The 24,663-nt window shown below is 36.0% G+C and overlaps 1 protein-coding gene across 4 annotated transcripts in view; it reads left to right on the plus strand.

Moving 5' to 3' along the window:
* Window positions 1-24,663, plus strand: part of NEK7 (NIMA related kinase 7) — a 63,416-nt gene that overhangs the window by 15,277 nt on the left and 23,476 nt on the right. For all 4 annotated transcript variants that reach the window (XM_088153090.1, XM_088153091.1, XM_088153088.1 and 1 more), the window contains 3 exons: window positions 8,186-8,248; window positions 10,647-10,757; window positions 24,354-24,462. In XM_088153090.1, coding sequence (XP_088009216.1) covers window positions 8,186-8,248; window positions 10,647-10,757; window positions 24,354-24,462 — 283 coding nt within the window. The remainder of the gene's footprint in view (window positions 1-8,185; window positions 8,249-10,646; window positions 10,758-24,353; window positions 24,463-24,663) is intronic.

Here is a 24,663-nt window from a genome sequence, read left to right on the forward strand (position 1 = left end):
ATTTGTAGAGAATCAAGATTAAGTTCGTTAGAACAGCTTCTTGCACTGCCAAATATGTAGATCAGGGTGTCAGGAAGTAGGCACTCTTGCCCCTTTTCCTAGATAAGAAGATTGCCTGTGTATGTATTTTGAGAGGGTGAGAGAGAACAAAAGCACAATGATCTCTGGTGCGTATTATGTCTCTGTCAACTTCCACTTCCTCCCCACCTCCCCACCCCAACTTTTAGGTTGTTTTTTTCCTCCCTTTCTACTTAATAGTTACAAAGTATTGTCAGTGTTGCTTCATTTTCTTTGTATTAATTTTTTCCAAGTCCCATGTGTGGTAGCATGGTGAGTAACTTTCAAAATGCGTTCTTAGCAGTGGAAAATCCCTGCCCATATTTGTCTTAATGAATCACTCCCTAGTCTTGCTGCCATCCTGTAATCAGGTTAATCCATCCTGTTACCTGTCGAGCCCTACTGTGGCAGATCATGACAGGATTTGGATGGGATGGTTTTATAGTTTAATCTCACTGTTTTATTGGACCAGTTTATTTAAAAAGATTATTCAATTCTTAAATTGAATTGCTAGCCTGCTTCTCATCAGGAAATCTGTAGATCAATAGAACATTACTTAAATATTCTTGGATAGGCCATGTTTAAGTCTCTTCCTTTCTTTTCCTTTTTTAAAGTTACATAACCAACCTAAGTGAACTCTTTTATTGAGGTATAAGAGAAAATGGGTGAAGAGGAGAAAGCAGGGTACAGTGTTGTTAAATCATCACATAAAGGAGTCAAAAAGAGAACTGCCAAAATAAACCCAATGTTGTGCGTTTACTAAACTCTTTTTAAACTTATGAACTTAGCAGGATTGTGCATTGCCCAGTAACAGCAATAAAAAAAAGTTTAAGATGTATTGCTCTCTGTACACTGTGGCGGTTTTTAGTATGCTTGGTCTTTCCAGGAACTTCGCCAGTTTCAAATTGGTACCTGTCTGACAACAGCAGAAGCGTCAGGCCTGTAGGGTCGAACATGATTCTGAGTCCTGACATTAGAATTCTGGTCCAGGCCTGGGCCTTAATACTTGGCACATTAGCTTCAAGCCTCAAGACTGCATTAAGGATTAATTTTGGGGTACTGAACAAAATCCTAAGGAAATTCAATTGCATAGTTTCATAAGCCCTTAGGTTTGTATATGGGCCAATATACCCATATCCTATGTAATAGTTGGGCAACTGTTTTAGTCATAAAAAGTTTGATTGCTGCTGGAATGTAATTTGCCCCTGTTGCCTGTAAAATTTAGTTATTGCTATTATGTTCTTTTGGGCAGTAGAAGTGGCATAATTTACCTGGGCTGTTAATTTCCTAGAGGCCAGAAATATTTTAAGAGGCCCAAGTATTTAAAACATTTGACTTGCTCTAATTCATGGGAATCAACTGTCCACTTGTGCCTTTGTCTTTTGTTGGAAAAAACTAAAACCTTAGATTTATCATAGTTGATTACTAATTGTTCCTCATTACAGTAGGAGGCAACACTTGAATATAGTTTCATTTGTTCAGTTTTTTTAAAATAACTTTTCTCTGCTTCTCAGCTTTTATGAGCATCTCTTAATACCTAAGATACTGTCAGGTTCAGCCCAAAGAACTCCACGAGACAGTACAGATATAGTTCTATAGCCTTCATTAGTTTTCACCTTCAAGACAGAATCTTGCGAGACTGAATTTAAACTTCCCAAGCCAGCAAGCAAACACTGTGAATTTCTTAGGGTGGTGCCAGTCTCATCCTCTTCACCTTCCCACGTTCTTTCTGGGGGCTAAGGAAATGCTTATCTCCCCGAGCGCGGCCTTCACCAAACCAGTCCATCACAGATGCAGTGTATCTATATCAGTCATCGCTAGCTTACGTTCTTAAAACATAGTCTACTGACTGTGACCAAAATCCTAATATCCCAGCAACTAACAAATGATAGATTCTTCACCAGAAACAGGTCTGTTCTCTGTGTGTGTGCTTTGGAGGCAAAATGAACTGCATTTAAACACATGAGAGTAAATATGTCTATTTTTTATTATCACAAATAAAGCCATGGTGGCCTGGAGGAGGCTAATCAGGATCAAAAATGATTTGTGGTCTTGCCAAAGATAATACCCCCGCCCCCCAGCTGCTTGTAGTATAACAGGAGAAACATTCTTTTGTGCTTTTGACTGCTTTTAAATAGCTCTTCTTAGTTCTTAGATGAGCTTTTTCTGCCCATGCTTGCTTGTGGGCTGTTTTGTATTAGTTATCCTAAAGGATGAAGGAGTGTCTCCAACTTTGTGTGAAAGGTCCCTTAGCTGCAGAAGTAAGAGCTCTCAGGTTCACAAAACTGGAATTCTGTAAGATGTTGAAGCTGCTGGAAAAGGCAGAAGCACCTGAAACTGATGAAGAGGGCAAGTCTGGAGGCCAGAATGATAGCCTAAAGTCATAATTGATGTGACAGGTGAATATAGTCATTCTGCAACCTCTAGAGAAGGAACTAGGAAAGAGATCCTCAGGAGAAGTTTCAAACCTTTCCCCTACCCCAGGCTGCTCAACTGAGGCATAAAACTCCCATGCATGAAGCAAAGAAAAGGCAACCCCATCATTTTCTGACAATTCAGCTGTTTTGAGCAAGTAGCTAAAGAAGCAGGTGAAAATGCCAAGTAGACAAGATTTAAACCTCATCTTCCCAAAGTTGTCCGTGCCTGCTGCCAAGCTTTCATTAGGACAGAGATTCTCAACTTTTAGTATCAAAGCTTACAAATTATATGGGTCCTTGCCAGATCCTATCAAGATATAAATAAAACATATTTTTAATGAGAAGGGCACATATTTATACAGGGATTCTGTTCTTACATTTATTAGTTCTGGTAAGTTTTAAGAAGAGAAATGCAATAATGCTGTTAACAATACAACTGGAATTGTAGAACGATGAGTGAAAGATAACTGGGTTTACCACTATGGGAACAGTCTTCCCCTCAATGATTCGAATAATCAGAGGAAGTAAACTTCTTTAGACAGCAAATTTATTTTGGCTCTTAAGCCCAAATCTCTCCAATCCTTGATTCTAGGAAATGCTGAGACCCATTTCCTTAGTAAAGTAGTCAGTTGCATGAAAACTGACATTTGGGGTAGGGCTATGAGGCAGGAGCTATCCTAATTGATAGAGGTCATAGTACATTTGTACATGCAATTTTGCAAATTTGTATGCAAAAGGGCATATATATATTGCTGTTTCTGCAAGTGGAAAGAGAATTGCACACATGGAAGCAGTTCACAGATTCTGCCAGTTAGATCAGAGTGTCCTTAGTTTGCCTCTTTTCTGTGGAACCTAGGATAGTCAAACAACTATTGTAAAATAAGTAAACAAACACATTAAGAGGCTTACAAACCTTCTGACCAACAGGTTTACAATATTCTCTTCTAGCAAAAGAACTGTAACAGGATGACAAAGAACCCAGTGTGCGTCAGTCTGATGGAAACATTATCGCTCAGTAATGATAACCCAGATACTTAGATACAATCTAATATTCTGCATTAGATTATATCTAAGTAAAAGAATATCACTACTGCTTCATAGAATCATACTGGGATTTTTCATGGTTTTTTTTTTTTTTTAATCTGCACTCAGTCGTTACCGACTCTGCAGTGACTGCTTTTGGACAAGTCCTTTGCAGTTTTCAAGGCAAGGTGTTTCGGAAGTGGTTTGCCATGGCCTCCTTCCTAGAGCAGAGCCCAGCTGGTGAGCGCAGGAGGGGGAATTTCCGTTGCTTCGCACCTTTTTCGGTCGAGCGTGGCTTCCGTGCTACCGGCAACTGCTCCCGACTCCTTTTGCAAGGCACCACCAGCATTTTTCCTCCCACCGGAGTGAGAGTACCCATTTATCTACTCACGTAAGTTTTCGAACTGTTGGGTTGACAGGAACTGGGGAGGAAGCAGGAGCTCACTCTGCTGTGGGAAGGCTGGGCTCGAACTGCTGAAGTGTCGACCATTTCTGGCCGGCAACTTTCAACGTCATTAAGCTGCTGCGCCACCGCGTCCCCCTCTTATCATGGGTACTCCCCAAGATATTTTTGCCTTTTTAGTAATTCATCTTTTATGAACTGATTGTGTATAGCTATAGCTTTTAAGTTGATACGGTGAAATTAAGATTGTTGTACTTTGCAGAGAAAAGTCACTTTTTAAAAAGTTTTTTTTTCTGTAATGCATTTGTAAAGTCTGTGATGTATAATTTATACAATATAAGATTTAGATATTAAACCATGTAAAATAATTTGTTCAGTTTATATGAACATTACAATTTTGAAAGGGAGAGGGACGCTGCTGGAGCAAATGCAAGTTCTCTTAAAAACCATGTATTCATTAATACATGATAATTAAATTTTCTTTGATTTCCCATTTTACTTTAATGTTTGATATAATTAAACATTAACATATTAAACATTATTAGATATTGCAAAGCAGGTTCCTGTTTCTTTCTCACTTTCTTTGAGTCTTTGGAATATTATGAACTGTTAATTACTTATTTGGGTGTCCTTCCTTTATAAGGCTGTCATGTGCCTAATTGATTTCTGGATTTTAGGTCAAGTGATACATTATGTTATACATATTAGTTCAAAATGAATCAGGGCTTGCCACTTCTGTTTTCTTCACAAAATGTAGGGTGAGAGTAACTCAGTCCAGATCAAGACCATGGTGTAGAAGGGAGCAGTTTTATATCTCACTAATGCCATTTTTCTGCCAGAAGCTACTGAGAGTTGTCATGAACTTCAGACATTCCATTACTTAGTTTATCGTTGGGACTATTCAGAAGTTGCCTACCAGAGAAAATAAAATTTCAGCTTCAAAGAGCTGTTGGAAGCTTCTCTTACATAGTTCCTCCCATTCAGTCTTCACTGAGTTTATTTGAACTAGTCTGACTCATCTCCCCATTTTTTAAAGCAATGGATCAAGAAGCTAGAGAGATAATGGTATACAAATACATTTGAAAAAGTCAGAAGTGCCAAAGGCAAGGAAATTTCTTTTTGGCAAATAATAGTGGGATGTGCCCATTAGATCTTTTCAGAGACAGTCAGATCTTTGGAACATGAGTATATGTGCCAGATCTTGGGATTGTAATGCCACAGTGCTCTAAGTAAGACAGTGTGTTCTGTATTCTTGTCCTGAGGGCTAAAGTAACTGCAGGTGTTTGCGCACTTATAGACCTGAAGCTGTAAATCTATTCTTCTGTGTTTTCCATCTACATTAGCTTTTTTTACAGTGCTCATTAAAAAAAAAAAAATCTGAATATACTTCCCCCTCCATTTGTCAAGTTTTAATCTTAACATTCCATTAAACTGACATATCCTACTATTGTACTGCTCTGTTACTCAGTCTTCTCCCTGAGTCATAACTTCCAGATTAGAGGAAGTTTATAATGTATGAAGGTGAGAAAACTCAGGGCTGTATTCCTGTTATTTTTTTTTTTTGACAATTAGATGCATTAGTCTGTTGGAGGGAAAAAAGAACGTTGAATATTGAAAGTTGATTATGAGACCTGCATCATCCTAATACCTTTTCAGTAATCAGAAATTTCCTTCTTCTGAAATACAACTTGTTCAGGATTCCTGGAAATTAAAAAGAACATTCTCACTGACATGTTTTGATATGTTGTTAACATTGAGACAGGGTGTTTTCAAAAAGTGTCAGTAAAAGACATCATATATCCTTGTGAATTTGATCTAGTAGGATCTTTAGGCCACACCTTTCTATACTGCTCTTCTTACAATGCTAGTAGGTCTAATCTTATTGTCCTCCTACTGGCTGAAAATGCACTGGCAACTTCTTTATATTGTATCTGTTAGCAGATAGAAATGTTTATCATGCATACTTATGTATTTATTTAATATACTTACATGCTACGTCCTATGCTGAAGCATCTCAAAATACTTTACAATAAAAAAGAGTAATGCAATACGTAGTAAATGATACATTAAAAAGGCATAAAACAATATGTTGATAAATTATGTGCTAGAGTTTGTTACCTCTGAAGGTTAATGATTACTCAGTACTGAATGCAGTCATTCTTGTCCTTTTAATTTGTATTCTTTCTACAGTATTTCATTCCTTTTGTTTTAAGGATTGAATGTGTACACTTGGTAGTGCTTACAGTGTCTTGTAAAATGAAATAAATGGAACTTATTGAGGATAGAAGAATTGGGAATTGAGTCAGAAGGAGAGAATGGTTGGAAGAATACTATCCTTTTATCTAGAGAGGAATCCTTGTCAAGAAAAAATACCGTGTATGGGGAGGGCTAAACTTTTCACTACTATTTTTTTAAAAGAAGATATGGACCCTTAATACCAGTAAATGTTGTTTAGTGCGTTATTGTAGTTTATGCACACACTGAAAAAGTGAAAACGAATTAAGCAGTCTTGTGCAGAAGCTAATTATGAGGATGTTTGGCTTTCTGGATTCTTGATTAAAGCTATGGGGGGAAAAGGAAATATTTGGATATTTTAAAAACTTCAAGGCCTTTTTTTGTTTGTTTCTGGCAGATTAAAAAATGGTATTATGAATATGTCCTAATATTTTCTTTTTAAATGATACATGAGGTAATTAAGATGAGAAGGAAGTTGGTCTATGTTTGGAATACTCACACCAAATCAAATTAACCAGTGAAAGGGTAGAGAGGCTTTTCTTAATATAGACATATTTTACAAAAGAAGTAGAAAATAGTAGTAGAATCAGAAAATAAAATTAATTATACAGTGCTTCATGTGGTAAAAAGTGTATACTGAGCTTTGGTTTACTCCTATCTATTTCCTCTGTCAATTAGTGGTTCCTGTATTTCTTAAAGATATGTCTCTTTGTTTTAATTATGTTGTTTACTGATGTTTTTAACATTAAATTTCTGTGCTTGCTTTTCCTAAAATAGGAAAAATGAAACAATAGTATTTTTCAACAGGTTGTATTTCATTTATAACAAAAAATAAAAAAATATTCAAAGTAAATTCAAGCAATAGGTTTAAAGTTATTATCTGAGCAAAGTGTACTTGTCAATTTATAAAGTGAACATACTTTTTTGAACAAACCAAATTACATGCAACACAGTTAATAATTAAAGTTACAATAATGCTGAAAATGAGCTGCATGTTTGCATTTCCTCCAACATTTCTAGTTTTTTCCTGGATGCTTCAAAATTTATAAAAACTTTGCATTTCTAATCATTACCCTGAGAGGTTAGTTTTAGACTAGGAGTGGGTGAATTATCCTCAGACCTCTCTCAGCAGTTGCAGAAAATTGGCAGCATAATTTCTGCAATTTTGGGTGGCAACACATAAAAAAGTAGTGTAAACCCTAAGTAGTCTTAATGTAGTTTAAAAAACAAACCCAGGAAGTAGAAAAATCATGACTCCACACAGATGTATAAGAATTGACCCTTCCCACTTGGCATCATCATCATGTGTGTAGTGTCTCTTGTTTTCCCCAAAGGTTGTATACACAGCCTCTGGTTTTGATCCTTATTTACAGGGCCACTGTAGAGGCATTAGAATCCCTATGTTAAAAAATTCTCCTTACATGAAATATGTGTATTGAAACCCAGCTGCAGAATTACATCACTACTGTATCTTATAATTCCAAATGCTTTTAGAAAATGAATGTCACACTTCATAATTTTGTACCTGACACTGTGTCTGAAATGTCATGCAGCTGAGATACACTTATTTTCTGAATTAAAATTTCAGGTACTTGTCTTAATGATTTTGGAAAGTTTACACTGACAGTGTATAGAACTTCCTGTGGTAGAATGTAGTTATGAGTTTCTGAACATCTCTCACGAATGGGAGGAGATGATAGAGCGCTGACTCCAGGATTTTCCTTTAAGAACATGAGTTTCTGCTGCATCACTGTGGCTGAATGATCCATTCATTCAGAAATTATTCATGAAGGAGGCAGAGCTGGAACAGCAAATCATGCTGAGGTGCTGCAAAGATTTGTGCTGTCTCATGGATTTATATCTTGGGCTTCCATAAGGCTTTAATTTAATTTGTGTAATGTATACCTCATGGCTCACCATTTGAGAATTTGTTCTTTATGCAGTTGACTGCTTCTATCTTGGACACTTTCAGTTAAAGAGAAAACATTGAAGATGCATATCCTGTAAATATATTATTACTTAGTAATTTTCCCTTTCTTTTCTTTAAAAGATATTTGATTTAATGGATGCAAAAGCTCGTGCCGATTGTATCAAGGAAATAGATCTTCTTAAGGTAATTTTGTCTTTTGTGGTATGAATCAAATATATTTCAGCATTACTGTTTTGATAATAAAAGAAGCAATGAGTTATCAGATACAGGTAATTTTATGCATGTCATTTCATATGAGTAGCAAGGTATATTAACTTAGAGCTTCACTGAATAGTCAGTAGGTCATCTTGAATTAAAATGTTTACATCAGACCCACATAAATCTGTGGAATTCGGAGCAAACTATATCTGGCCAGTGACTTTCTTCCTGGGGAAAGAAAAATGAATCATGAAAAGACACCACAGGTCTTCAGCTTCTTAAAACTATGACTGAACAGGCCTCACCTACTGATCTTACTATACACCTGGTGTCCTTGACAAAGTGAGCTATAATTTAAGAATTTTACACAACAATACATTGATCCACCCTTTAATCCAAAGATCTTTAATCTTTGATCTTTAAAATCAAATTTAAATTTAACCCTGTAATCTTTGTTATTTTTTTGCTACAGACTAATATGGCTCTCTGTTTAGAAATTAATTTAAACATGCACATGTTATCAGTTTTGGGGGCCTCAACCTCCACTTGATAATAGATTATATGCTGTCTTTTAAGTTAAGGTCTAAGAGTCACTTTAAATGGAAATCAGTATTCACCCATGGATTATGGAGTTCTTTTTTTAAAAGATGCTACCTCCTTCTACTGCCTTCCCTTACTTTGAAAGAGAAGTTTGTTTTATGGGTGGTGATAAAGGGTATAAGCTCACTGTTCAAGGAACATAGACATGTTCACAAAAAGAATAAACCTTTGGATTCAATATTAAAATCAAAGTCTAATGTAGCAGAAAAAAGTTGTGATTTGCAATAAGACAAAAACGATGCATATGCATACCCAAATCTTTTGCACTACTTTTAGCTATAAACTGTACAGATACAGGAATGTATAGGGGAGAATATTTATATATATTGTATTATACTTGCACCAATTTCTGTATTTTTTGTTGTCAAACCCTGCAAGGTGATGCGTTCCCATTTTTGTTTTATTTTTAAAATAATGTTTCTAAAACCTGTCGAATAGCAGATATTCTTTGCTAGAGAGAAATAATATCTCTTGCTTGTTTTAAAAGATTTAGACCATGTGATTTGAAAAATACGTTAGGTACGTAACCTGTTTTTAGTTCTTATATTTACAACTTTCATTCCTAAAAGGAACTCAAGGTAACGTACATTAATCTCTCCATAATTTTATCTTTTCAAAAGTTTCTTCTGCAGCAAGCTTGAAATGGTGTATCAAACATCTGTGCTTTACCCTGGAAAAGCTAACCCTTTTAGGTTTTAAATTATTTTATGTTATGCTGTAACATTCCATTAAAAAGAACAGCATTAGTTACAGTTAGTGATTGGAATTGGCCACTGCCAGGAAAAAAGAGAGGAATTTTTAAAAATTGCCCTCAAACACAGCAGCATTGGGCATTGGCAGAGGGTACATTTCAGCATAGAGAAAGCCTACCTCCTAATTGTTACTAAGCAGTTATTTATATGCTGCTGTACAGGCAAAACCTTCCAGGAAGATTGTATACATGTGGGAACTGGTGAAGTTGTTCTCTGAAGTAACATCATCCCAAATACTTCCAGTTTCTGTACAGAGGTCAGCATCTTGAAAGTAGTGCAAGATCTTTTAGCACAGGTATAAGAGCAGTAAAGCACCCCAGTCAGCAACCTAGCTGCTGCATTGAGTTATTATTTCCAAAATTGAGGCTATGAGGACAGTAAAAGAATTGGGGGGGAGGTTGTTGTGGTGCCTTGAGTCAGTCTTAATTCCTCATGATTATTTGGACAAGTCCCTGCAGTTTTCTGGAGAAAAATTTCAGAAGTGGTTTGCCTTTGCCTTCTTCCTATGACTGAGAGAAAGGTCACCAGGTGGCTTAGTGCCTAAAGCAAGACTTAGAACTCAGTCTCCGGTTTCTAGCCTCGTGCCTTTAACCACTATGCTAAACTGGCTCTATAAATAAAATATAATAAATATATGTTATATTTTAAAGACAAAATGCATTTTACTATATTATAACAAATATTTTAAAATATTATACGTATTTAAAATAAAATATATTTTATTATATTATAAAAATATAATAAAAGAATGATTAGATCATTGAAAACTTGAGCTTTGGTTTAGTTCAGCTTCCTTAACAAGGATTGCATTGATTTTTAAGGGGTTCTTTAAAATAGGAGTTCTGTTTTTTAAAATAACTGGTGAGTATGGAAAGAATGAATATGAAAATAATCTTTTAATTATAGAATAGGAAAAGTCCTCTTCCCAACTGGGGAGATTTAAATGGCAGAAGATACAGGTCACCATTTTTACTAGGCTTCTTCAGTCTGTGAATAGTAGTCTGTAGACTGAAATATGTTTGTTTTCCTAGCAATTGAACCACCCAAATGTGATCAAATATTATGCATCATTTATTGAAGACAATGAACTAAACATAGTGCTGGAATTAGCAGATGCTGGAGACCTTTCTAGGATGATCAAGGTATGACTTTTTCTTGTTAGAAGGAGTTACACATAGGTATTTATTTTGATTAATTATAAAAGAGTTTATTTTATCCATTCAATCTAAAAAGAATGAAATAGAAACAATAGCTGCTGCTGTATTTCAGATAATAGGTGTATGTACATCTTATCCAGTGAATTGATACTTCTACATATATAACCAGCTGCCAAAGATTATATCTTATTGTCAAGTAAATTTTATAATTATAAGAAAATATAGATTGAGACAAAAACTTAGAATTATTCCCCAGATTTGACACTTGAACCACAATAAAATAATTGGATTTCTATTATTAATTCTTCCCTTCAAATTTTACCCAGAATTCGGTTATAAAAACTAATTAGAAGTTGAACATGTGATGAATAAGAATGGGTCCATCAGACATATATTTGGGAGCAGTTGTGTCATCTGAATGCACATGCTGCCCCCAAAAAGACGTTTGGATACTTTGCAGTAGTCACTCTCCAGTCTAACATTTGAAAGGTGTTACTTACAAAAATTCTACAAGATTTTTTCTCTGTTGGGAGTGGGGAAAAGAGGAATTGGGAATCACCATGGCAGTCAGTAGAGTGTTTTAGCTGTTTTTGGATCCCCTAAAACAGAATTGGAATCAGCACTAGGCAAGCAATCTATCTCAGGTCCTTGTCTCTTCACCTATATTAATCTACTTTCTTCCCCTCTCCCCACAATTTTCTTTTATTGATTTTTTTCTATAACATTATAAGTGTATAACACTAACTATTAACCTGTGAAGTTTTATCTTACATGTATTGTGCTCCAAAAAAACCATAATTATTTAATGATCATTAAAAGTAGACTATTTATAATGAGCAGGCAAAATGAAACATTTCTTGGCTAAATTTTGTAAATCAATGCAGTATATATTTTATACAACATATAAAAAGGTACTCATCTTTCAGTGTTGTTTACTGGTCAGTGACCAAAATAAATATTATTTATGTTTGTACATGTGTGTGTATACACACACACACATGCACATGTACACACACACACTTTCAGTATTGCTTTTATTCATATCTCTAAGAGATTTTATATTGAAGAGGAAAAGTATATAAGTATATGAGGATTCTGTGAATCCCCAAAGAAATGAATACCAAAGAATCAGTACAGATTGTCCTTGCATATTTGCACTCCTCTGCTGTAAATGACAATCCTTAACATAGTTTTCATATTATTATTATATTTAATTCACATATTTCATTAAAATAAGCTAATTTATGTGGTTTACTTTTGATTCCAAGAATCAGATTAGCAAAATTATAAACAACTAAGTCTTAATATTTTTCCATCAACTTCAACGTTTTCACAAAATGTTCTTATATTTTGGTTCTCAAGAAAGTAGCAAAAGTGAGTAGAAAAATTTCTAAAACCAAGTTCTAAATCAAATTCTGTCTTCCTTAGGGTATACTCATACTCAAGAAGAAATACAATTCTTAGAGAACCATTGTTTACCATTCGTAGCAAAACAAATCATAACCCAGTTCTGCAAACTAGCAATCTATATTCACTGTATAAAGTTCAGAGATAGAAATTGGAATTACTTGGCAGTTGTAGACTGAACACGAATAGTCTATAACCCTACTACCATTTCATGTTACCTCTAATAGAGATTTTCCAGTGAATTCATATATTAACAATATGTAAAATTTACCAGTAAAACAGGTAATTATGGCAACACAAACAACTGTATTCCCAACTTTATAAAATATTTCAGTAACCAGATAGTAAATTTAGAAATAAACATTTGGTGAATGTACAGATAGACAACCTATATGAAATTATATTCTAAGGAAGTCTACTTATCCTTGTTTTTGCTAATTGATATGCTTTTTAAAAAATTACCCCCAAAAGCCAAACATATCATTTTTCCAATTTTTATATTCAAGTGAATAACTACAAGATGAATATATGTAGTGTATATTTCATAATTATGCAATTTCTTTGCTTCATTTCATCCTATATAATTTTTCTTCCACCATAATACATTGTTCTCCAGACTAGTTTAGTTAACAATTAAATACATTGGTGTCTCAAGTTTGTTGAATATAAAAAAATGAAGTATGATTTTATTTAGCTCTTACACTTTGAACATAGAAATTTATTTTGTGTGTTCCTTGGAAGAGAGTACAATAAATTTATTTTTTACTTTGAATAATGTTTCTTGCCAAAATGACAATTTTAAGTTAATTGTGAAGTCCTTGGGGTTGTCTGAGCTTCGTTGTTTTCTTGCAGACGTTTCATTACCCAGCTAGGTAACATCTTCGGTGGTAGAAGAGAGTGGGGTTTGCTCTCTGTTTATATACAGTAGCTTGCCTTGTCAGTGTTGTGGGGGTGTTGTTTTCTCCTTGGTAGTTCCTTAATCGGGCTGTTGTTTACTGCTTGATTGTCTGAGTTGGTAGTTCTTTGATTAGGGTATTGTTTACTGCTTGATTGTTTGTCTGGTGTTGATCCTAATCCCTGCTTATCTGGGTGTTGATTGCTGGTGAGGAGGTGTTCTGGTCTTTTTGTTTCCTTTTATTGCCTCTTTTGAATACTGTGTAAATGTTGTTTATCTCTATGTGTCTGTTGATGGCAGACTTGTCTGAATACCAAGTTTCCAGGAATTCCCTCACATTTTTGGATTTAGCTTGGTCTAAGATGCTGACAGTTTCCCAGTTGAAACTATGGTTAAGTCTGTCCATGTGTTGTGAGATTAAGGAGTTTTCATCGTGTCTTCTGGCTGCTAGTTGGTGTTCATTGATGTGCTCTGCTAGCCTTCTGCTTGTCTGTCCTACATAGTGGCTGTTACAGTCCTTATACTGTATGTTGTAGATGACTCCTGTTTTTTCTTCTTGGGCTACTACTGGGTCTTTTGGTTTACTTAAGATGTTTTGAAGGGCTTTAGTTGGTTTGTGTGCTACAGTGATGCCATGTGGTTGTAATAGTCTCTTGGTTGTTTCTGAGATGTTTCTGATGTATGGCAGTGTTAGCCTTTTTATTGCTTGTGTTGGTTGTGTTGTAGTAGGTTGAGTGGTCAGGCACTTTTTGATAAAGTTGTGTGGGTATCCATTTTGTTGGAAGCTGTTGTATAGGTGGTCTGTTTCCTCTTTCTGGTGTTCTGGGTTGCTGCAGTGCATTTATGCTTATCTGAATAATGTTCTTACACAGCTCCTCTTGTGGGAGGTGGGGTTGTTACTTTGGTAATGGAGCACTTGGTTGGTGTGGGTTGTTTTTCTGATAAACTTGTGTTTCTAATTTGCTGTTATTTCCTCTGCTGATGTGGATATCCAGGAAGGGTAGTGTGTTGTTGTTGTCTTCTTCCTTTCTTAATTTTATTTATTTGAAGATGTTGTTGATTATTTCATGTGTCTTCTCTAGTTGTTCCTTTTTTTATTATGAGAAATGTGTTGTCTACATACCGGATCCTTACTTTTGGTTGTATGCGTGGAGGTGCTATCGTTTCTAGATGCTGCATTACAATATTTGCAATGAGTCCTGAGAGTGGTGATCCCATGGCTGTTCCTCTGATTTGTTGGTATATTTGTCCCTCAAACTGGAAATAGGTAGTGAGGCAGAGGCTGATGAGGTCCATGATCCTGGGTATTTCAATCTTAGTGTATTTGGTTAGGTCAGGTGTGTTGGGTAGTGCTGCTGCCATCGATTCTTTCTCTAGTTCTGGTTCTTTGGATGTGATATGAAATGAAACCATAATTTCATTTTCATCTATTTGTAGGTCTTTGATTTTCTGGAGGCACTATAGTGGGGAGTTGATAGAATATTCGCTCCCCTCTGTGAGATGTCCAAGTTTTTTTGTGAGTTCTTTCACTATGTTGTAAGTTGGTATCCCTAAGCTAATTAAAAATAGGCCACATAGATGGATAATGCTTTGGTAAATTAACCAAACTGAATGCATTTGGTTAAGAAGTAATACTTTTTGACATTTTTCTCTTTTAAATACATAATACATATTAATTTTATTTATTTATTTATTCAGTTTATATAGCTGCCCATCTCAGACCAGTGACTCTGGGCAGCTAACAACAATAAAAACAGTCAACATTTAAAACAGTACAAAAAATTAAATATAAATATAAATACAGCCAAGAGATCTTTAAAAACTGTCAGTATCAGTACAACCATGAAGCAGGGCCCTTTACACGCTCAGGGTCCCAGGCCCGGGCATAGAGCCAGGTCTTCAAGGCTTTCTGAAAAGCCAAAAAGGTCAAGGCCATCCTAATCTCAGGAGGGAGGATGTTCCAAGGGGCAGGCGCCACAGCAGAAAAGGCACATCTCCTGGTCCCCGCCAGCTGACATTCCTTGGCTGATGGGACCCAGCGTATGCCCATCCTGCCGGACCAGATTGGATGGGTAGAAATAACTGGGAAAAGACTGTCCCTAATGTAATCTATCTCCCTGATAGATTTTATTTTGGCCTTTTTGTTTGGCAGAGACAAGGCATTAGGTGGTAACCTTGCTTTTAATTCCCTTGCTTTTAATATATTTAAAATAAATATTCTTTTATTTTGATTGCAGTGATATTTTTGAGGCTATCTAATGATGATTAGCAGTTCCTGATTGAAAAATTAGCTACAGGTATATCCTTTATAAAATAAAAAATTATTTTATATAGTTTTCTAGATTTACAGAATTTTTTTTTTACAGGAGCTTTCCATAATATGGCAATTGCAGGGATGTTAGGCTTCAGTTCCAATTTTTGGAGAGTACCAGAATGAGAATGTTGGTTTACCTTTAGTACTGTTAACTCTTAGGTAGTTATTCATGTTCTGATTATAATCATGTTCTTTTGTAAATCACAGTTTTAACCTATGGCTAGTGAATTTATCAGTTAATACGTTAGTCAACTCTATTAATTTTTTTCTTTGCTGTTTTCATCTAGAGTAGCTCACAGTCAGATTTGATTCCAATTTTTTCCATTCCATTCCATTCCATTCCATTCCATGGTATTTTAAGTTGCCTCTTAACATACACATCATGTTTTATATAGTGAATTCAGATTACCATTTGAAGTTAATGACAGCTTATCTGGCTATGTTTAAATATGCATAAGGTGTCATGGTATAGAAACATTTTCATAGTTCTTGTACTATGAATTTATGTTAGAAATATAGGATGGAGGGAGGGAAGTGCAGTAGATGCATTCCTAGCTACTTTTTAGATGTAGAGCAGAAAGGCTATAACACAATAGAAAAATGATAATGCCTCTGAATGTATGTTGCTTATTATGTGAATAGAGAAAATCAGTAATTATACTCAGGAAGCAGGCTCTTGGAATCCAATCAGGGTATTATGGGCTCCCGTCCCTACTTTCATTAGACTCTTGGTCAATGTTTACCATGGAATTGTGCTATCTTGTAGCGCTATGCATTCTTTGAAAACAGTTGGAGTTCCTGGTGACTGCAGGCATCATACCTCTTAGCTAGTCATTAAAGAGCCCAATCTATGTTAGGCTTCTGGGCAGGCCTGAAAAAAATGGTGCTATGTTTTAAGGCTTGCCTGAGCTATAATGAGTGGATTTCTTAAACCAGTGGCATCTTTTTTTTCAGGCCTTCATAGAAGTCTGGAAAAGATCAGACTCATTTAATGGTCAGCCAAGAGGTGCTGTGCTTTCATGAGGTCAAAACATTCCTTTAAAACACACACACACACATGCACATACACACACATTACAATAAATATTCATTTTGTAATATATATGTAATATTATGTCTATTTAACTAACTATATTATTATTATATATAATATTATATGCTTTAAGAGAAAAACCTCTAATTTATTACAATAATAAGCGATATGGCTTAAAAAAATAACCTTACAGTTCACTACGCAAGCAAAACAAAGAAAGAAACAAACAAAATATTTGGGGAAAAGTCTCATTAAACTGCTAAGCAAACAAAACTAGGAAACACCCTAAATTAGAAGAAAAGATATCCAACAAAAAGGGAAAAAAATATAAAAATCAGTCTATTCAGGTATTTTTTCTATTCATTTTTAAATATTCACAGCCCTCCTACCTTAATGAGCAAAACAAAATATGCTAGATTATATGCTAGGTAGGGTTATGAAAAATGTTCGAAAGAGATGTCTTGCAAAGTGCATTATAAGAATGAAGCACCTCTCTTTGAAGTATTAAAGCAGCTGCATCCTTCGAAGCTCATATGGCTGTTTTGAATGTTGTCCCTGGCTATCTTTGTATGTGTGTGCATGCATAATGCCAGGAAAAGTGTTGGCTGTATATGCATGTACACGCACACATACAAACACAACATTCAGATCACAGCTTTTGTGACAACCACAGAATAGTAACTTCAGATGGCCATTTTGAATGTTCTTTCCCTGGTGCAGCTCTGGATTTTTATGTTTGTCACTGAGTTAACCAATACAACAAATTTTGTTGTTTTTTGCCATGGTAGTGCAGGACGACAATGGTCCAAAGGATTTTGTGGCAAGTCTCATGTTCTGGTTATACAATTCTTGTGAAATTTGGGCTTACTGTGGCAGTGCTGCTCCGCAAGAGCATGATGACCTAATAAGATGGCTCCCTGATGGATTCTGGGTAATATCTGAGAACACTTTGAAAATTTTCTGTCAGCAAAGTTGACTTTCCCACCAGAGTGCTGGTTTAATATGGAAATCAGAAATGACTCGGAGTGATTACTCTGATGCATTTATTGTCACTAAATAGAATTCATTTGGCTCTTAGCATCTAGCAAGCAGTTGGTATGTTGTTGTGACGTAGTAGTAAGATAATAGAATGCAAATGGGGGAAAACTCAAATCAGGTGTGAGGAAACATAACTTAAGAGCTTAGCTTACTTCTGTGTCAATACAAAGAAGAAATATTTTTCCAGTGCTATTGCATCAGCACAGCACAGTCCAGTAAAGCTGTTTTGAGTGCTTGAGGGGTTCCTTTAATTTGATCCCATGGGTTATCTTAGAGAACCTCAAATGCCCGCTGTGAATATTTGCAAAGCACTTTCAGGATAAAATTACTCACACCCATCACAATAATAGGATATAAAAGTAATTCTTTTGTTTCTTTACAGTGAAGACTAGGCAGGCTTTAATCCTCAGAAAGCCTGAGTAAGGTTTGAGGCTGCAGGAGAAACCAGAAAGAGTAGGCATATATTTTAGTTATTTTTTGTGTAAATCCATCTTGATATCTGAACAACTCTGTATTGATGTGAGAGTTGAATAACAGTTTGAAAAGTAGTGCTGCTATAGCTATATTGTGGCTATACTGTCAAACTAAAACTAGCCTCCCTTCCTTCCTCTTCTCATATATGTTGCTCTTTGGCAGCATTTCCAGCTAGATATATACAAAATAAAAGAAAACCTAATTAGAATCTTGTGCATTATCTCATAAATAAATAATAATTCATTTAAACAATTGGGAAAGCAGCTTTATCTGGCACCAAACTGAAGTAGGGCACACTTCACTTAGAAGTGTCTGCCATGAACTTGATGCTACCACTGAAAGGATCCCAGACCTCAGAGTTTGGAAGCACCCGGAGGAGAATTTCTAAAGACAGATTTGGGACCTTGCTTGCTTGATATTTCAGCATTCCATCTGACATACTTGCAGGGCATGTGAAATGTGCAAAGGGAGCTCCTGTTCTCCACTTGTCCAGAAACACTGGAAAGTATAGAACAGGTGTAAGTTATACCTACCTATATTCTGGTGGTGTAACAATTTCTAATGCACTAAGAAGAAAGTGCAGCAACATCTGTTTTTTATGCCTTAAAGACAATGTAAAGAAAAATGTTTCAGTTTGGTTGTAAGTTATGATAGGTATCACAGTAAGCTCAAACGCACCACTAGATCTTCTGAGGATCTGGTAAGATGGTATTGGGGATGAAGATGAAGGGGCTGGAAGTGGGAATTGGTCTCAAGTAACTAATCCCCCTTCCCTAATAATGGCCCACTCCCCATTTCCCACCATATCTCCCTCTGCTTGTCACTACCCTAATTCCTGACTGTTCTTTAACACTCCTGTTCCATCTCCCAATCCCTGCCCCAGTATTGCCTACTAGGGGTTTCCATGTACTCCTCCAAACAACCACCCTTCCCTTCCCTTCCCTTCCCTTCCCTTCCCTTCCCTTCCCTTCAATCCCTATAATGAACAAACTCACTAATCCTCAACTTACATTCTCCTCTAATCCCCTCCAGCTGCACCTGGGAACAATTCTATAATCCTTCTCAAATCACAATTCACACAAACCCCACACCCCCCCAACTCTACTCTTTGATCTCCTTTTTAAAATAATACTTCTTGAGGTGCACCAAGCAGCTATAAAATTAGATGGCAAGATCTCAAGTTGGTGATGATTTTTGTAAGAAAGTTAAAAATAATTCCTCGAACTGTTTACTTGTATATTTGCTGCTAAGAGTTCTAAAGCTATCTCTAATTATTGTCGATTTTTGTGTCTTTATTCGGCCAGCTTTTTTTATTTTGTTTTGTTTTGTTTTAAATAGGCTGCTCTTTCAAAAAGATTTGTGGGGGCAGTAGATAATATACTGTTTCTGTTTACTTGAAGGCCAGTCCTTAACTCATGTACTAAAAGAAACATTTGCCCACCTGTTTGGTGCTCTTAATATAACAACCTTCCTCTTTTGGTCAGAATGGCAATAGTGGTGCTGCAAATGCAAGTTTCACCCTTTCGGAGGTGTCTGTGCAATGTTACAAAGCACACAGAAAAAGAATGGGGCTCATGCCACAATGCTATTCCCAATTTGATCCCCCTTGTCCCCCCTGCACATGCTTCTGGGTTCCAACTAAAGAAAAGCTCAGTTAATGTATGTCTAAAATGCCATATTTTCCCCCCTTTCTTAAGTAAGAAGAACTCTTGTTCTTGTTTAGAACTCTCAGCATATCCTCACTGAAATTGGTTTCTCTAAATTGCCTGCTTTCCTTAGTCCTGATAAACCAGTATTCTGTGATCTGGTATTCTCCAAATAGGAAGCCTCAACACATCTGCAAGGTGTCAGGTTAAAAAAGGCCCCTTAAGTAACCCACAGTGTTCTGGGTTTCCAGCTTGCCTTTCAAAGCTTGTGACAGATGGAATGTACTTCCTGGGATATTCTTGCTTTTCACAAGAATGGTTTACAGTACTTCATTGTCAAGTGCCATTAATATGCTTTCTTCTTCCAAAAGTGTTAGCTTAAAATCAAAGTTACCATTTTTTAATTTATTTATTGGATTTGTTCTAGCTGTCCAACTCCAAAAAGACTCTGGCCAGCACATAAGTTACAAATACACCTAAAAATCACGTAACCTTTATGAGAGGAAACCATATTCTGTTAACAAAAAAGCTGTTTCCAACCAAGCAGAAGAGCACTGAATAAGAAAGCTAACCATATTGAAACAACTTATTCAATTTTGCCAAAATTACCTACTGAAGTATATATTCTGTATTTCTTATTTTCTTAGATTGTAAGAGCATTGGAACCGTACATTCTAGAAGAACACTTCCTCTAGTTTGTGGGAGAGTTCATGGGGCATCACCAACAGAAGTGTCTTCTTCTGCAGTTAGATTCTGAGATTTTTGTTACAGTTCCTAACTATGATACATTGCATGATTTTTAACTATTTTGTTTTAATGTATTTATTAAAAAGTATTTTGTTTATTAGGGTAGCTTTTCTTTTTTCAATACCAAAATGATTCAAATAAATAATATCTAAAAATACACCATGAAGAACTCTTTGGAGTTACCCAAAATCAGAAAGCTAGATTCTTCCTTCTCACATTAGAATCTCTGAGCTAGAACAGATCAATGGCTGTCTAATCCAGGATTCTGTGCCCATAGCAGTCAACCAAATATCTATAGGAAGTCTATAAGCGGGATACAAACATAACAAGCTGCTCTTGTGCCCCTCATGCAAAGGTCAGCACTACGCTTTATGAAAATAGTGTAATCCAATGATGTGCTAGGTCAGGAAGTAACCTACCACCATTTATTCTAAATCTCTGACCACTCAGTTTCCAGCTCCTAGCATTACAAATGGAGCTGTTTTACTATATCGTATCATGTTACTATATCTTAATGACAGAGTTACAACAATTCTCCAATCATTTTCACTGTTCATCATGCTATGGTTGTTTGGTTGTTGTTGTTTTTTTACTTTTTAAAAATTGAAACATTGGAGGTTCTTGAGAGAATCTAGTAGTGTCAAGGATGAATGTTGCTCCCATGATCCCTTTTCCAGCTCTTTCTTGTGAGCAGGAGTCAAACATAACACCATCTGCATACAAAGTATGCCTTCCACTGTTAAACTTCTACTAAACTCTATATAGCACATTATGAGGTCAGACTCTGGATTTTTCTATTGTGGTGCTCTATGCCTATTTGTTTTTATTGGATGCAGTTAATTTTATCTTTAATTAAAACAGAGACAAAGAGAGATTTCATAAAGTCAGTTGGTAAGTTTGTTGTAAATGTTATAAATAAATATTAATTTAAATTTTATGTTGCCTCAGTTAGTGAAGCTAAATTTTCTGTTGTCTCTGCTCAATCAGTTTAGAATTCCTCTTACCTGCATCACTAGTACTGAGTCAAGTTCAAAGAGGGAAATACAGGTAGTCCTCAGTTAATGACCATAATTGGGACTGGGAACTCTGTTGCTAAGTGACACGGTCATAAAGCAAAAAATCACATGTCTGCGCTGACTTACGATGGCAGTTCTGGCAATTCCAGTCATTAAGTGAATCACATGTAGTCATTAAGCATGATGTCATGTGACTGCAACTTGCAACTTCCTGCTGGCTTTCCTATTGACTTGGCTTGTCAGAAGCCAGCAGTGAAGGTCGCAAATGGCAATCACGTGACCGTGGGATGCTGTGACCATTGTAAATGGGCGCTGGTTGCCAAACACCTGAATCGCGACCACATGACTGCGGGGATGCTGCGATGGCCACAACTTTAAGGACCAGCTATAAGTCTCCTTGTTCAGCACCATCACAACTTTGAAGGAGTCACTGAATGAGTGGTGGTAAGCGAGGACTACCTCTACATGCTAATATTGTATGCACTAATGTCCATATTATTTTGCATCACTAAGCTACTCAAATTCTAGTCTCTGCTTCAGGTTAGGAAAAAAGCCCTTTTCCATCCTGCTTTCAAGGAACATGAAATTGCCTCCTTTGGGTCAAATTAATTTTGTCTCCTGATGCAACGGCTACTTTTTGCAGATGAGAGAAGTAGCCATGCAGATCTATTTTTAACATTTTCCATTCAAGTCAGGCAAATGATGACTTGGATATTTGGTTAACCAATGGATATTTGATGTTGTTGTTTTTTGTTATATGACTGGTAAAACAGAGTTACCACAATGGAAATTTACCATAGCAAATTTTGAGTGGTGGTAATAATGGTGATTGCATTCCATGCAGTGTCCCAACCCAAAGAAACGTGAAGCAGAATACAAATACAAAATACAAATAAGTACATACTGTACTATTAAAGATGTAAGCAAAGGATGGGATATCCAGATAGGTAAGCATTTTGTAAGTGGTTGTTATTTTTAGGGAAGTTTGTTTAGAAGTACATGCTGAAATCTTCAGGGATAATTTTAAAAACAAAGAAGTACACTTTATATTCATATACTTGAAGCTGTGTATTCATTCGTATATAAAAAGAATTCTGGTCTCTGTCTTCTTGTCAACATCAAACAATTCTCTGATATGCAAATTTCAGCTATGGGGACAACAGTTCACAGAATTTGTTTGGATTCAATCCAGGTCTCAGCAATGGCACATTCAGGGAACTGGCATTTAATTGCCTCATTTGAGCTTTTAAAAATTGTAAGAGGAAATAATGTTAAAATAAATATAAAATACTTTTAAATATTTTATGCTACTGCCTGTCTTAAGGAAAGTGCAGCCATAATATCACTCTCTTACTCTCTCAAATGGCAATTGAGGGGTGAAAAACAAGTTTCAGGATTGCACCTCCCTGCCTGTTTCCTATTGCATGAAACTTTCTCCCTATTACTCTTTCTGTTATCCACTAATAAATGTTTCATTTGCCACAAGCCAGGCTAACGAGATTCCTTTCAAAAGCTAATTTGGTCAAACTACCAGTAATACCTGTGTCCAGATCTGGATTATGATCAAAGCCTGGTTTATTTAATTGGTTAAGAAAGAAATTGATGGGCAGGAGTGAAAACTCCTTGTTTTTGAAGCAAGAGGGTCCAAAATGCAATTCGTAGATTGCTGATCTCTCCTATTATGATCTGGCCTACACCAGGTGCAGGGACAAGCGAATTATGATGAATAAAAACAGTTCAAGGCTCTTTGTGCTTCTCTCAGTAAATGCCAAAGTCACAGAAAGCAGAGTAGGATAACTTGAATGATGGATGGAGAGCAGCAAAAGGATATGAACATCCAGCCATTCCAAGCAATCAAGTATCCTCATGGTTCTTACAAACTCCTATAAAACTTTTTGGAAACATCACTGAACTCTGGAATAATCTTTGCTGAAATACTGTCACTGAAGGTCCTGAGTAAACCTTAGATCAGATTTATAGTCTTAAATCTCATCCTCCCACTTTCAAATTTTTCTTTGTTGGCATTTTCTTGATAGAAGATTTGAGGAAAATATTTCGCAGATACTCTTCTGTGTCGTTCTGAATTCTGAATCACAAGTAAAGCTTCTGGAGGATTCAGTTTCAGACTGGCCTCCTTTAATAGCCCTATCTTAGCTTAACTTTTTGAGTTAATCTGATCTTTCAGCATTTAGCTGTCTCTGATGCACTTGCTTAATATGTGTACATATGCATATATACATACATGTTGCCAAGCTAGATGTACTTTAAATATTACCTATTGAGAATCCCTTTGGTATTTGTACACGGAGAGTTTCACTTGCAATTTTCTTTCAGCTTATGCTTTCCTCCAGGGTTGTTAAGAGGAAAATACTGGAGCAAACCCATGTATATTTCTTGGAGAAAGGGCAATATAGATTTTAAATGTATATAACAAAGAAGAATTGGGGCAACAAAACTGTGTCATTTCAACCAATTATTATTAAGATTAATTGCAATTTAAGATTCAGAAACAATATTAAATTATGATTAATTAAAAAATTGAAGCAGCGACTTCTTATTTCTTGCATGCAGTTGTACTGAAAGAATGCACCAGGAGGGGAAGGTGTGAGCCTGAAGTTTCCTCTGTCTCATTCATATTATTCTAAACCATGATCTAATATCTAATTATGTTCATTATTAGGAAGAGGGGAGAAGGCAGACCTAACCAAATGAGGGATTATCACTTGTGAAAGTAAGGGTTCAGTTTAAGTTACACATAAGTTTCCAGTCTCATCTTGACCTATCAGTCTTTCCCTTCGTCCAAGCTGTTTTCTTCAACTCTTGTTCTTTTCATGGAAAGCACATCCCTCGGGAACCATCTCTCTCTTTGTTAAACATGGTCCTGCCTCCTCAGTTGTGTTAATGATTTCTGGGTTGAAAAGCTGAAGGCTTGTTCATTTTAATAATCTTCTGCTTCATTACTTGAATAACAAATCCAGATTGCAGTATTATTTTATTTTATTATTTCAAAGCATTTTAAGAAGCAGAAGAGGCTGATCCCGGAAAGGACAGTTTGGAAGTACTTTGTTCAGCTGTGCAGTGCCTTGGAACATATGCATTCCCGGCGTGTCATGCATCGAGGTAACTTAAATTGCATTTCACCCCAACTGCTGTAGTACAGCTGTCGGGACGGAAGTATATATTACATGAACTGCAAAAGAATGTGATGGCCTCTTCCAGTTGTTCTTATTTGTTAAGATAGATAAGTAAGATACATTTTTACGTATGTAATTTAAAAAAAATAATTAACATATTCTCTATTCTCTAGTTACATTTGTTTAT

Source organism: Python bivittatus, unplaced genomic scaffold (genome assembly GCF_059951505.1).
Source record: "Python bivittatus isolate LINGU-HERP-01145 unplaced genomic scaffold, Pbiv_v1 ctg000700_np1212, whole genome shotgun sequence".
Lineage (NCBI taxonomy): Eukaryota > Metazoa > Chordata > Lepidosauria > Squamata > Pythonidae > Python > Python bivittatus.